The 15,573-nt window shown below is 40.2% G+C and overlaps 1 protein-coding gene and 1 long non-coding RNA gene across 2 annotated transcripts in view; one reads left to right on the top strand and one right to left on the bottom strand.

Moving 5' to 3' along the window:
* kifap3a (kinesin-associated protein 3a) overlaps window positions 1-15,573 on the top strand; it is an 86,160-nt gene that overhangs the window by 56,777 nt on the left and 13,810 nt on the right. Inside the window, exons 14-17 of the mRNA XM_077716305.1 lie at window positions 791-956; window positions 2,673-2,798; window positions 13,289-13,387; window positions 13,510-13,595. Of these exons, the coding sequence (XP_077572431.1) occupies window positions 791-956; window positions 2,673-2,798; window positions 13,289-13,387; window positions 13,510-13,595 (477 nt within the window). The remainder of the gene's footprint in view (window positions 1-790; window positions 957-2,672; window positions 2,799-13,288; window positions 13,388-13,509; window positions 13,596-15,573) is intronic.
* LOC144196302 (uncharacterized) lies at window positions 790-8,342 on the bottom strand. The gene is made up of 3 exons (XR_013326234.1): window positions 8,199-8,342; window positions 6,523-6,605; window positions 790-3,576 (listed from the first exon to the last, which is right to left on the bottom strand). It is a non-coding gene; the product is annotated as an uncharacterized LOC144196302 (long non-coding RNA).

Here is a 15,573-nt window from a genome sequence, read left to right as displayed (position 1 = left end):
AATTATCAATCAATGCAGGCAAACATCTTATTTGATTATTGACATTTAATTAATTAGATTGCATCACTGGTAATAACCTTATAAGGGTAGATACATCAAAGCGTCAAGACTTCCTCCTGATCTCCAAAGTATCTCCTCGAACAGTAATTCCCAGTACGGCTTTAAAGCCATAAATCAAAACAATTACAAGGGTATTGATTAATCCAACATGCGTAAGCAAAAACAACATCTGTAACTATAATAACAATCAAGGTATTTTAACAATAACAAAAGAGGAAAAAAAACAAACTTCGTTTGGATTAAAACAATCACGCCTTCATTTGACATAACAATTACATAACAATTACATATTGAAGCCCGAAGTGCGTCACGATCTAGGAACACTATGCGAGTGTTGGTGGAAGTGGCAGATATTCGTATCTGTTGGTAGCCTTGGCGACTACTTGCTGCAAACCCAGATCAACAGTCCCCGGAGCCCGATACTGGGTGAGATGTCAGATAAACAGTCCTTATGAGAGAACTAGATGACTGGTTACGACCCCGAGCACTCTTCGAACAATTGGAAGAATGATTTAACAAAGAAATTATTAAATGCACACACATTTATATATAATAGTATTACAGAATAAACCCAACAGCGGGTTACAAAGCAGTTGTTGTAGATGGGTTCATTTACACTGGTTTCGTTATTTTCAGGAATATGAATAAAGTAGACATCTTTCCATCTGCCTTTAAAGCTCAGAGATCATTCTATCTTTTTGACTGTTATTGCTCTTCTATTTACTAATAGGATCATGTTGGAGACTTGGCAGCTCAGATCAGCCTGGAACAATCTGAAGAATACATGATTGAGTGTCTCGGAACACTTGCAAATCTGACCATTCCTGACTTAGACTGGGCATTGGTTCTTCAAGAGTACAACCTAGTGCCCTACTTGAAAGACCGACTTAAACCAGGTATAATGATATTCTTTCTCAACAGCAGAATGTAGCTGACTGGCATCTCTGTAAATTTGAGTTTGACATCAATTTTTGCAGGTGCACTTAATTTTTAAGTCTTATTCAAATTTCAATTTCAAATGAATGAATGTTCATCATGGTGCTCACTTTTTTTCGCAATCTTGGTTTTGATCTCATAACCACAACTGACGACAGTGCTTAGTGTCCAGGTCCCACTGTAGTTCAGAGGTTTAGTTGATGAATAAAAATCAGATAGCAACAGAAAAGAAAACCCAGGGTGTATTTATGTTTAATTATTATAATTTAATTTATAAAGCCTGTACTGATCAATTGCCAAAACAGATTATTGGAATATGAGTGTCATCATTGGCTGAGGTTATTAATGTATCTCTCCACATCCCTGCAAACTGAAGCACAAGTAAAGCTGGCAGATTGATAGGTTCATAAATAATTACCCTTCCGATGTAATTATCAATCACTGCAGAGAGACATCTTATTCAATTATTGACATTTAATTAATTAGATTGCATCATGATAAGGACCTTAAGGGAAGATACATCAAAGCAACAAGACTTCCTCTTGTCTTCAAAGTATCCTCCCAAACAGTAATTCCTGTACGGCTTTTAAGGCCATAAATCAAAACAATTACAAGGTTATTGATTAATTCAACATGCGTAAGCAAAAACAACATCGTAACTAAAATAACAATCAAGGTATTTTAACAATAACAAAACAGGAAACTAAAATGAACCCTCATTTGGATTAAACCAATCACGCCTTCATTTGACATAATAATCATATAACAATTACATAAAGAAGCCCGAAGTGCGTCACAAGCTATGCACACTATACGAGTGTCTGCTGGAAGCCCGACCTTGGCTGCTTGCTGCCCAGACTGGGTAAGATGTCGAACGACTGTTTTTACGACCCCGAACACTTTTTCGAACAATAGGAATAATGATTTAACAAAGAAATGATTTACTACACATAGATGTGTGATAGTAATACAGAATAAACCCAACACATATCTCTCCACCTGCATCCCTAGTGGGTCAGCACATTGTAAGGTCTCTAGGACAGTGGGGCTGAAATCCAGAAACCTCCCCAATGCAGCCGACAATCCATTAGAATGTGCTCACAGATTCCCTACTGGGTGCTACTACCCAACACTTTGATGGGATTGTGCGGTGAGGGCATGCGTTACACCTGGTTTGGTAGCCAGTCAAGAACTATACAGCTCCCCTCAAAACTTCCGAAATTCTACCAGTGTTACATATTTACAGTAAAAAATGAAGAGGCATTCATATGGCCACAGAGGCAAAAGTTTTGAGATAATGGAATCCTGCAGTTAAAAAAGGAAGTATATTTATCACTTGTAACCTGAACTGTTGTATTGTGACAAAATATGGTATTGTAATCAGGAAAGGGGTTGATGTATTTTTTTTTCAAAACACTCAGGGTGGTGTTAAGATAAAAATTCAAGAAAACTTGTTAACCCTACAAAATAAAACATCTAGCTATTGTAACTGCTACAATAATTGAAATGTGCTGGAACAGCTCTGAGTCATTTTTGTTCCTAGTTAAGATTTTAAATCACAAATACGTCGAAATCCTATACTGAACCAGCTGTTTGTAGAAATAGGTTTACTAATCCATTTAAAAAAAACTCAATTGTACTATGAGACTAAACTTATGCATTTTACCTTTTAAAAGGTGCTGCAGAGGATGATTTGATTCTGGAGGTTGTCATCTTGATTGGCACCGTATCCATGGATGACTCTTGTGCAGCCATGCTTGCAAAGTCTGGCATCATTCCTGCTCTCATTGAGCTCCTCAATGGTGAGATCTAATACATCTTTAGATTCAAGTTGGCACCCACTAAATTGTACATGAAAACCATATTTGTTCACATGAAAGCTACACTATAGTAGGATTTGCACATTTCAACGTTGTACTATGGGGTATTGACACCAAAAGCCTTGCTTGTAAACACGGGGAAAACATAGACTTAAAGTATATATCAGGGGTGTCTATTGGCTTAAATCTGGCGATATGACGTGTATCAAGGTACACAGGTTATGATTGGATTTTTGCATATCACTTTGGGAAAAAAATAATCACAATGGCCTTAAAAGTACATTTCTACATTTAGTTTGAACAAAATATTGTTTGGGATTGTTTTTATCATGTTTTTCCCCTGTGTGACCTGTTCTTGTGATTGCCGATTGAGTTCACCTGTCATTTCCCCGATCCTGGTGTATCTCCTGTTTGCTGCCTGTTGTGTGACCCAGGTGTTTCTCATTGTCTCGTCAACCCATGTATGTCAATATGAACCTTTTCTGTTTGTCAGTCTTTGTCGGATCATCTACATGTCCTGTGATCCTCATTTACCCACGGCCTCCCTGGCAAGTTTGATTTTGAAGTCTTTTTTTGTTTTTGTGAACCTCGCCAACTATTGTTAAAGTGTTGTTAGTACATTCTACTCCGTCTTTCTTTGCTTGTTTCCCTGTATCTGGGTTCTTCCGCGACTGGCTCCCAACTGCGACAGATATGGCCTTCATCTTAACATGTTCTTAGTTTTGACTGCAGACCGTCTTCAGTGAGAAAATGCAGCATTCTAAATAAATAAAAAACATCGACATGAATGTGAGATTTTGTCCACTTATTTAATAAATGTAAAATTCTAGATGGGGATGTACGATTGCTAATTAACCACACCATGTTGGGTCATCAACATACATAACTGAAGAGCTTTGTCGATAACCCTTGGCTCCTTGGAAAGACGAACTTGGAGCAAAAAATAATCTTGAGCACCCCAGCTTGTCTTTAGCTTCTCTTAATTAAAGGAACAAAAGTTGGTGAGCTCAGCCTTTAACACAATAATACTAGACATTCTTATCCCCGATTTGGCCAACATGGGGCTCCCACCTTCCACCTGTTCTTGGATTAAGGACTTTCTGGCCAACCGATCCCATCTCGTGAAGCTGGGTCGCCACCTCTCATCCGCCTGCTCCGTGGCCAGTCTATATGCCGAAAGATATTTAGCCGACTGACATCTGGCCGACAGCCAACTGACCGAAAGACCATCTGGCCGAACGTAGAATTAGCCGAACGACAATTTGGCCGACTGACTATCTAGCCGAAGAACATTTAGCCGACGCGCTCGCACCGCCCCTGGTCGTGTGTGTGTACACGTTTTTCAACTTTGGCCCGTGGGCCATATACGGCCCGTTACTGACTACAACATTAATTTAGTTCTAGTAATCTTATTGTTAATAAATCAACGTTGTGAGCAATGATTAGTATATGGAAGACCTACAACACTGATAATCTCCCTGGACCTGGGTATTCAAACAAGATTTCATTCTGTGGAGTCCAAATTAAAACAAGTGTCGGGCATCTTTGTAAATGAACTTAAGTGAGTTGGGACCAAAGGGTACTCGGACGTTTGGTCGCCCGGACGTTTGGTCCCCGTTGGTCCCCAGTCTTTTGGTCGCCAGTCAAATAGTGACAGAGTAAGTCTTAATGTCTAAATATCTAATGTTGATTAATGAGAGAGAGGTTAATATCTAAGTACTGTTTAATATCTATGTACTGTTGAAACCAGCTCTCAAAATTATATTCACAAGTGTTTAATATCTAAATATCTACTGTTAATTCATGACAGAGAGAGTTTAATATCTAAATATCTACTGTTGATTCATGACAGAGAGTTTAATATCTAAGTACTGTTGAAACCAGCTCTCAAAATTATATTCACAAGGGTTTAATATCTAAATATCTACTATTGATTCATGACAGAGAGAGTTTAATATCTAAGTACTGTTGAAACCAGCTCTCAAAATTATATTCACAAGGGTTTAATATCTAAATATCTACTGTTGATTCATGACAGAGAGTTCAATATCTAAATATCTACTATTGATTCATGACAAAGAGAGTTTAATATCTAAGATATTTAGATATTAAACTCTTGTGAATATAAGTTTGAGAGCTGGTTTCAACAGTACTTAGAAAGTAAACGGTTAGGGTTAAGGTCACCATTTGACTGGCGACCAAAAGACTGGCGACCAAAAGACTGGCGACCAAAAGACTGGCGACCAAAAGACTGGGGACCAACGGCAACCAAACGTCCGAGCGACCAAACATCTGGGCGACCAAACATCTGGGCGACCAAACGTCCGGGCGACCAAACGTCCGGCGACCAAACGTCCGCCCAGGGGACCAAAGTCTTGTTGAGAGCTGTTTTCAACAGTACTTACTTTAAGTTATAAGATTGATTTGGTATTGGGAATAGAGCAGTCTGTCTCTAGAATTCTTTTAACAGATGCAGTTTTTTTTATATGTATCGGATCTTGTGCTGACCCGGCCTGTGCTGATCTGTCACATTTTTAAAGTCAATGTGGCCCCCGGGCCGAAACGTTTGCCCATCCCTGGACTAGACTGTCAGCATTAGCTTTGATGGCGATGGAAAAGAACTTGTTGATGGACCTGAAACACGTGTAATCTGGACCACAGAGTAATTGAAATCTTCTTGAGAAAAGAAGGGAGGATGCATATTGTGTATAAATAAAAATAATTTTTGGTGAGTAAAATGTCTATTTTCCTGAATAATATTTCAATTTTTTTAGGTTATTGTTGATTCTTTTTTTGTGTCGCAGCTGTAGCTGTAGGTTTTATAGCCATAAAATACTTATTGAGTGTTGAATTGATTCACAGACAGAACTACTGAAGGCCTAAGTGTGAAATGCACCGCCTGACACTGATATATAATATATACAGAAGTAGGAGTATGCCTTTCAGAAGAAGGGCTGACGAATTTTACCTTTTTAAGCAATGTTTGGGTCTTATTTTTGGTAAAACATTGTAAACCAAAGTGAAAATATGACAAAAATAAAAACAATCGCGCTGCTGTTGCGTAGTTCATCCAACTAACATCAAGCGGAAAGGACTAAGCGGAAGCAATCTAGTGTGGTTTCCAGGTACACACATCCATTCATATATCACGCTAAAAAAAGTGATTTATGGATGGATGGATGTTTTTATAACTCCCGTCACGACAGAACAAAAAGTTCTCCGGGAGCACCTAAAAACTCGCTGGTGGAAATTCTTCTGAAAACGGGAGTTTGTAAATGACGTGGAAAGGCGTCGTACATTATAACTAAGGTCTGAGTCTTCCCGTAATGCCAGGGGGAAAAGTGTTTTGGAGCACCAGAAAATTCAACTCGCTAGTGGAAATTCTTCTGCATATGACATTTGTAAATGTCGTGGAGAGGACGTCCTACGCTTTGACCAATCAGCCATGCGGTGCCTTTATCAACTCTGCTTTCAGGTTTAACAAATAAAAGTTGAACATTTAGAGAAGGTGAAGAAATTCAACCACTCATCTATTAGAATCCGGCAGCCGATTATGGCAACTAAATTTCAACGCTCTACGTTGCACGGTTTGGACAAACGTAGCTAGAGCATCTTTACATACACACACCCATAAATCACACTTTAAAAGGATTAAAGATCAAGTGGTGGTTGTGCATGGGCATCCTGAGGGCTCTTTGTCACTCACATCCCCGTCGCCACTCTGCTTCGTCCTCGTAAACGTTGAACAGCACTCTACTTCCCTTGTCCATCATCTACCACTCCCAGTGCCTACGAAAGGGGAAGAGCATCACATAAGACACAGGATAAGATACAGGGGCATACCAACCAAAACAAACAGAGTCAGGGACAGTTTCTTCCGAAGATGGTACAGAATAACTAAATCTAGACTCAAAACAAGTACTTGTTGCTGCACTATAAAATGTTAAAACACTGCTAGATGCATATCAAAAAGGAATGTTCTCAAACTTTTACTTCAGTTATAGCACTGCAATTTATCCTGCACTTTGATACAACACCGCTGCTACCTCAGGTGCTGGTAACCAAGACATTAATTATTTTTAAAAAATGCTATAAACTCCATTTAACTGTCTGCTATATGATATTTTTCACTAAAATTGCTGATTTGAACAATAATTTATAAAGGAAAATCTTGAAGATGATCAGGGGTGCCGAAATCTTTTTATCCCACTCTGTTGATACAAACAATTCCAATGGAGTTTCAGAATGAGTCAGTGAAATATGGTAGACTTATTGTGTATCATATGAGAAGAGAAATAAATAAGTCTAAAATAAAGCCATATAAAAAAATAACACTATAAAATCCTGGGAGTTCTAGTGTTAAGTCATCACATGTCCAGGCCTTTTTGCCAGAGAGCATTTGGATCATCCTAAAAAATGACTCGGAGAAAAAGATTTGGTCAGATGAAACTTAAAATTGAACTAGGTACCAATCCTGCTCATGTTCATAGGAGAAAATACTGAGTAACACCCAAGGAACACTATACCAACTGTTAAACATGGAGGTGGAAACTTCATGCATTGGGGCTGGTTTTCTCAGCAATAGGACCAGTATGACTGATAAGTGTACCGTATTTTCACGACTATAAGGCGCACCTAAAATCTTTTTTTTTTTCAAATGCTGACTATGCGCCTTATTATCCGGTGCGCCTTATATATGGATCAATATTATATATGGATCAATATTGAGCCGCGGCAGGTCTCGCAGTTTACGGTAAGCAGCCACCGACTCCATTTTTCCCCGTAGAAGAAGTGTGCATGCTGGGAAATATTAAACAACAATTCACTTTCATTTGTGCGTTTGTATAAAGACCTTGAAATGGCTCCTATTAAGAGACACGCTCACAACGCAGAGTTTAAACTCAAGGCGATCAGTCATGCAGTAGAACACGGAAATAGAGCAGCAGCAAGAGAGTTTAACATTAATGAATCGATGGTGAGGAAGTGGAGAAAGCATGGGAATGGCTTGCGCCAAGTAAAGAAGACTCAACAAAGTTTCCGTGGCAATAAAGCGAGATGGCCACAGTTAGAGGAAACACTTGAACAGTGGGTTGTTGAACAAAGAGCAGCAAGTAGAAGTGTCAGTACAACCACTATTCGAATGAAGGCAACTGCGCTGGCACGGGAACTTAACATTAAAGAATTCAGAGGCGGTCCTTCTTGGTGCTTTCGATTTATGAAAAGATGTTATCTCTCCATCCGTACACGAACTACTGTTTCACAGCAACTGCCAGCTGACTTCCAGGAAAAGCTGACCACTTTCCGCACATACTGTACAAACACGATTAATGAAAAAAAGATCCGGCCAGAGCATATCATCAATATGGTCGAGGTTCCACTCACCTTCGATATTCCTGTGAACCGCACAGTGGATAAAACGGGAGTACGTACAGTGAATATACGCACCACAGGGAATGAGAAATCCTCCTTCACTGTAGTTCTCGCCTGCCAGGCTAATGGCCAGAAACTTCCACCCATAGTTATTTTTAAGAGGAAAACTTTGCCCAAAGAAAACTTTCCAGCCGGCATAGTCATCAAAGGTAACCCGAAGGGATGGATGGATGAAGAAAAGATGAGTGAATGGTTGAGAGAAATTTATATGAAGAGACCAGGTGGCTTTTTTAAAACAGCTCCGTCCCTATTGATCTACGACTCCATGCGCTCACATATCACCGATAATATCAAAAAACAAGTAAAGCACACTAATTCAGTGCTTGCCGTCATACCGGGTGGATTGACAAAAGAACTCCAGCCGCTAGACGTTGGTGTAAACAGAGCATTTAAAGCCAGACTGCGTACTGCGTGGGAGCAGTGGATGACAAGGCGAACACACATTCACCAAGACGGGGAGACAGCGCCGGACGACATACGTCCACCATCTGTCAGTGGCTCGTAAATGCCTGGGCTGATATATCAGTCTCAACTGTGGTCCAAGCTTTCAGGAAGACGGGAATTGTCCCCGAACTGCCAGACAACAACAGCGACACTAACTCAATTAATGACGACCTTAATGAGACGGAGCCGGACGTGTTGGATGGCCCATTCACTGAGATGGTCAATTTGAACACTTCAGAAGAAGTCGAGGAATTCTTAGATGAGGAGCTGATTGAGTGAGCTTTATGTTTTTCTTTTGTGTGTTTACAGTTATTATCCTATTGCTTTATTGTTTTTGCACATTACGGGTGTCACTATATTGCGATTGCACTAACGTTTGATTTACCATAAGAGTATCAGACGGTTTTGTGTGTTGACTAAATGGAGGAAAAGTAAAATGTTATGCCTTGCTGTTGTTCAAAGATGTTAAAGATGTGTCACGAAAATGCTTTACCTCAGAGAAAATAATAAATACAGCTGTTTATTCATTTTGGGAGTGAATGGTGTTGTGGAAAGCTTGTTTGTAATCTATTGATAAAGTTTGACTGACCTATCTGACCGTTTTGTTGACATTCTCTTTAGTGCGGCACCACCCAACGGTTGCATAGCGTAACTACAGCCGCGCCCTATAATCCGGTGCGCCTTATGTATGGAAAAAGTTTTAAAATATGCCATTTATTGAAGGTGCGCCTTATAATCCAGTGCGCTTTATAGTCGTGAAAATACGGTAAATGAGAGAATGAATGGGCACTGTATTGTCAGTCAGTGGGGGCAGTGAGGGCAGTGAAGATAAAACGTAGCTGGATCTTTCAACATAACATCCCAAAATCCCAAATCATACCACCCAGGTCCCACAGGAGTGACTTCCAAAGAATCATTTCAGTCTTTCCAGAAATCAACCCCATAGAAAATTTTCAAAGGAATGGAAATTCCATGTTGCCCAATGACAGCCGCAAAACCTCACTTTTCTGTAAGAGAATGGACCAACATTTTCAGTAACCATGTGTGAAACGCTGGTGAGACTGACGCAAAATGTTTGATCTCTGTCATTGCCAACAAAGGATAGATAACAAAGCACTGTGATAGCCCTTTTTTATTGACCAAATATTTATTCCCACCGTGTGATTGGTTAGCCACCAATTTGGGGCGTGCCCCGCCTGATGAGTATAAGTGCAGCAAATAATGAATTTGCAAATAAATATATTTTTTAAATCCTTCCACTGCTATATTGCACGTTTTTCCACTTAGAAATAATGGAGAGGTCTAATATTTTCATTGTTGGTTGTTACGACTCCCCCTGGGGTATGATATACCAGGGAGTCGCAACTATCACAGCAGACAGGTTCGGTCAAAGATGAGTTCGGACACACATTGCAAGTAGCCTTCAGTTATTTTTATTTACAATAAAGTCATTAAAACAGACTATGGGATAACATAGGGGAAGCACGAGATATTAAAGTGGCACCCTCAAATAAACACGGTAAAACCCCCTCCCAGACAGGTGTCCAAATGAACACCCACAAAAATACAGCAAATAAGACCGAAGGATGCCACTGTTAAACTGATGTAATATAATCTAGACAGGGGAATAACTGTGTCTAAATGTACAAACTATATGCATACCCAAAGGTGCCTAAACGTATCTCAAGCCCCCCTTTGCAACCCAAAATCATTAACAACACATACAAAATATAACAGGGAGTAACATACTCACAAGCCTGCAACTCAGCAAGGCATCAATGGCAAGGGCAAAGGCAAGGGCAAAGGGTGAACTGCCAACTGAAAAGGCTTTCAATAAGGGCAGGAGGGATGATTGGGGAATTAATTACAGCTGTGTTGGCCTGGGCAGGGCTCTGTCACAGGGGTGGAGCCACAGTTGCAGATACCTGTAAAGAAAAGAAAGCACACACCTCCTACATAGTGTGTGTCCAGGCTGCCAGCCGTAACATTGGTGCATGTTCAGGAGAGAGAATCTTGAATGACAAATCCAGAAATCACAATGTATGTTTTTTAATATATTTTGTGATACATATGCAAGAGTATTGGAACACCTAACTATCAGCTAGAATTCTGACCTGTTAATCTATCTTTAAAAGTCCACCTATACCCCAAGTTTTCCTGAATCAAATGTACTTGTTTGAGGTTGTTAGCTGCAGCCATCCAACCCAAACAATCAGTAAGACTCAAACTTGTAGTATGGCCAAGACCAAAGAGTTGTCTAAAGATACAAGAGAAAAAAAGTGTACTCCTGAAGGCTGGGAAGGGCTACAAACAAATTTCCAAGCCGTTTCGTGAAACAAGATCCAGTGTTGGGGCAATCATTACAAAATGGAAAACAAACATGATTGTCAATCTCAATTGGAATGGAACTCCATGCAAGATACCACCTCGTGGGGTCTCAATTATCCTAGGGAAGTTACGAAATCAGCCCAGAGCTAGACGAGAGGCCTTGGTCAATGACCTCAATAGAGCTGGAACCACTGCTTTCAAAGTGATTGATGGTAATGCACAAAGGCATCCTGGTTTGAAATAATGCATGCCACGAAAGGCTCCCCTACTTAAACTAGACCATTTCCAGCTCTGTTTTAAGTTTGCCAATGATCATTTGGATAATACAGAAAATGTTTTGTAGTCAGATGAGACAAAAATTTAACTTTTCTGTCACTAACCGTTATTGAGAACACCATCCCTACTGTGAAGCATGGGGGTGGTATCATCATGCTTTGGATGTGTTTTTCTGCACATGGGACAGGACGTCTCCACTGTATTAAGGAGAGAATGACCGGGGCCATGTTTTGTTAGATTTTGGGGAACAACCTCTCCCTCAGTAAGAGCATAGAAGATGATTCTTGGCTGGGTCATACGTTATGACAGTGACCCATAGTACACAGCCAGGAAAACCAAGGAGTTGCTCCGTAAGAAGCATAGAAGATGATTCTTGGCTGGGTCATACGTTATGACAGTGACCCATAGTACACAGCCAGGAAAACCAAAGAGTTGCTCCGTAAGAAGCATATCGTGGTTCTGGTGTGGCCACATAGTCTCTAAATCTTGAAAGGTTCACCAATAGATATACTTTAAGATGAGGGAAACATCGGACACATATCCAGCTTCATCTTGCAAGAGAGAATTGATCCTGACTCGCCTTCGTCCCAGATCATTCTGAAGAATCGAATCCTCTCCTACCCATTTAATTGCATTAGAGTCAAAACAATTACGGTCATCTATTCAAAACAATTGCATAAGAGTAACAACAACTAAGCATCCATTTTAAAAAACAATCGAAATTCCTCGAATCTGTGTGACCGGTCGGGTTAAAAAACAATCGAGAGTCCTCGGATCCATGTGAGAGGTTGGGGTTTCAAAACAATTTTGATAAGTCCAACTTGATAGAGACCTTTCCCTTTGTTTATCAGTGTTGCAAGCAGGTGTACTAAAGTGACACCTTTTAGTGCTACTAAGGTAATAAACAAAGCATTTCCAATATATAATAATGTATAAACCTAAAGAAAGCAAAGCCAAAATATAATAAATCCAACTACCTAAATCCAATAGAAAATCTTTGGAGGGAGTTTAAACCACCATGTTTCTCAGCAACACCTCGGAAAGTTGACTGTTCTAGAAAGGTCTGTGTGGAGTAGTGAGCCAAAATCCCTCCTGCAGTGTGTCAGAACCTGGTGAAAAACCACAGGAAACATTCCACCTCTGTAAGTGCAAACAAAGGCTAATGTATGAAACATTAATATTGGTTTTCTTAGGTTTTAAAATACTTATTTGCAACTGCATCACACAAATCATTTTAAAAAACCATACATTGTCATATCTGGACTTTTCTTTTTAGATTATCTCTCCTACAGTGGACATGAAAATGAAAAAATTAAAATCAGACATAGGCATTGTCGTCATCATTGACTTGACAAAAAGCCTAGTAGTCATCATACCCTCAGCAGTGTATGACGAAATTGTATAGCGCTTCTCCACAAGTTCGTCTTCCCAGGCAAGACACATTTATGATATTTATTTATGACATATTCATACTTGTTAGCTCTCCGCCTTGAGCGCCATCAATCCGGCGACTGCAAGTGGCCTCACCGATGCCAACAAGAATAAGATGAATCACTTACCTCTCACAGTCTTTATACTTACCCTCCCTCAGTCAGCCTGTGAAAGGCAGATCCACGCCAAACGAACTTCCTGTTACTTCATTGCGACTTAATTTCATAGAAGGGATTTGTGTTGTCGTCATGTCACGTGTTGCTGCAGGTTCAGAGTCCTGATGGCTGTTGGGAAAAAGCTGTCCTTGAGCCTGTTTGTCCGTGCTTTGTAGGACCTGTAGCGTCTAAGAAACGAACGAACTGGAGAGCAGTGAGCCGCTGCACCCGTGCGCGCCGCCATCTTAACTCCCATACACTTATAATGAAGTATATTCAGACAACTCCATAATTTCTAAATGGCAGAACTTGCAGAATAGCAGGGTGTTCAAATACTTTTCAAACTGACCACATGAATGTATGCTTGCATGCGCAGTTCTTCACAACTATGTATCTTTTTCACTGTAGCCAAACAGGAGGACGATGAGTTTGTCTGTCAAATTGTCTACGTTTTCTATCAAATGGTCTTCCACAAAGCGACCAGAGATGTCATAATCAAAGACACGCGTATCCTTTGCCAATTTATAAATGTTCTGATAATAATTATATAGATTTTTGATACTAATCATCATGATGGATAGCAGGTTTCAAGCTACCAATGTGCAGTTTTCTTTGACACCTCACTGGAGAGGCCCCGACTTACCTGATCGACCTGATGCATGATAGCAATGCGGAGATCCGTAAAGTTTGTGACAACACACTGGATATTATCACTGTGAGTATTAAATACATTTGTTTTCTTAGCTGCGGGCGGCCCAGCGACCGAGTAGTTAGCGCGTTGGCCTCACAGTTCTGGGGTCCTGTGCTTGAATCCAGGTCAGTCCACATGTATGGAATTTGCATGTGCTCCCCAGGGCTGCGTGAGTTTTCGCCAGGTACTTTGGTTTCCTCCCATGCGGTATTGGTATGAGTGTGAGCGTGAATAGTTGTACATCTCGTTCTCTGAGACCGGCTCGTCACTGATTCAGAGTGCCCCCCCTCCTCCGGGCTGAAGTCAACTGGGATAGGCTACAGCACCCAGTGAGACCCATGTGAGGATAAAGCGGTTCAAATGAACTAATGTGTTCCAAGATTAAAATGGTGTATTTGTATAGAGTGCAACTGTGTCTGTGACAAAAAAAATACAATTCAAGGTTGTTCGAGGCGTTGACCAAAACAATGTGTTCTGACTGCATGAACTTTGATTGTGTTTTTTCGAGTGACTTTAACATTCATCCTAATAATCCTTTAGAAGGATGTACTCGAGCAGTGGTCCCTCTTGCCCACGGACCGGTTTAATGTCGGACAATATTTTCATGGACTGACCTTTAAGGTGTGGCAGATAAATTCAACAAAATACTATATGAAACTATATCAAATATATGACCAGTATAAAAACTATAGGTGGCCCGGCGGATCTGTGCTTATCACGTCGTCCTCACAGCTCTGGGGTCCTGGGTTGAAACCCAGATCGGTCCACCTGTTGGGAGTTGGGATGTTCCCCCCGGGCATGCATGGGTTTTCTCCGGGTACTCTGGTTTCCTGTTACATTCCAAGAACATGCATGGTATTGTACACTCTAAATTTCCCCTAAGTACGAGTGTGAATGGTTGTCCATCACCTTGTTCCGTGCAATCGGCTGGCCACCGATTCAGAGTTTCCCCTGTGTCTGGTTCGAAGTCAGCTAGGATAGGCTCCAGCATCCCCACGACCCTAATGAGGATAAAGTGGTTCAGAAAATGAATGACTGAATGCATAAAAACTGGCATTTTCTAAACAATCATTTAAAAAATCATCACAAGTGGTATTTCTAAGATAATGTATGAATCAAAAGCACATCATTAGGGTAAATATCAAAAAGTTAATATGCCTGTAAATGCATAATATCACATTATTCAATTTGAAAAAGGAAATAAGTCTATCTTGATGAGAACCTGATGCTTTCTAATGACAGAAATTACAATTTTCTTACGAGAAGTTCAAGATGTGGCAGCCATATTGCTTCTAATGTCAAAATATCTTAATTCTTTAGTTGGTATATATTACTCCAATAGTTGTCACTTTCAAACAAGAAATACAATAGAAAAAATCAATATTAGCAAATTAGCTTAGCGTTGCGATGTTATTTGATAGCGCTGTGACACCTCATCTACCAGATACTCCGGTTAGAGAGCAAGACGTAGGCACACAGATGATTCTTCAGCTTCTTTTATATCAAATCCAAGTAATTAACAATGTAGAGCATTGTTCTTTGACAACACATTCCATTCAACTTTGATGAACACTAAATTAAACTCCACTGGAACACGGTGCTCTCTAGTAAAGACTACACCACCAAGCTGTCCGCCTAAGTGCCTGAACGAAAAAATATATATAACCTGCCTTTTGATGAAAACAATTGAAAACATGGGAAATTTATAACATTCAAAGTTGAATCTAGTTTTATTTCAAAATCAAGGCTACTCAGGTTTGGACAGTCAGGTTTAGACGGCAGCACGCTTGCTAAGATGGCTGCGCGGGACCTACGTGAGAGGGCTGTGCCCCGAGCAAGCAGTGAGAACTTGTGTTTTTCACGTTTTATGCAAGATAGGTACCTTTTTTTTTTATAAATATCATTTATAGACGTCACAAAAAATGTTCAGTGTTTTACCTGTTAATATTTTCTCTATTTGGAAATAAATGAGAGTATCGGCCGAGTTCGTGACGTTACACGC

Source organism: Stigmatopora nigra, chromosome 5, assembly GCF_051989575.1.
Source record: "Stigmatopora nigra isolate UIUO_SnigA chromosome 5, RoL_Snig_1.1, whole genome shotgun sequence".
NCBI lineage: Eukaryota > Metazoa > Chordata > Actinopteri > Syngnathiformes > Syngnathidae > Stigmatopora > Stigmatopora nigra.
The sequence above is the reverse complement of the archived record's forward strand: the minus strand, read 5'-3'. Positions and strand labels throughout refer to the sequence as shown.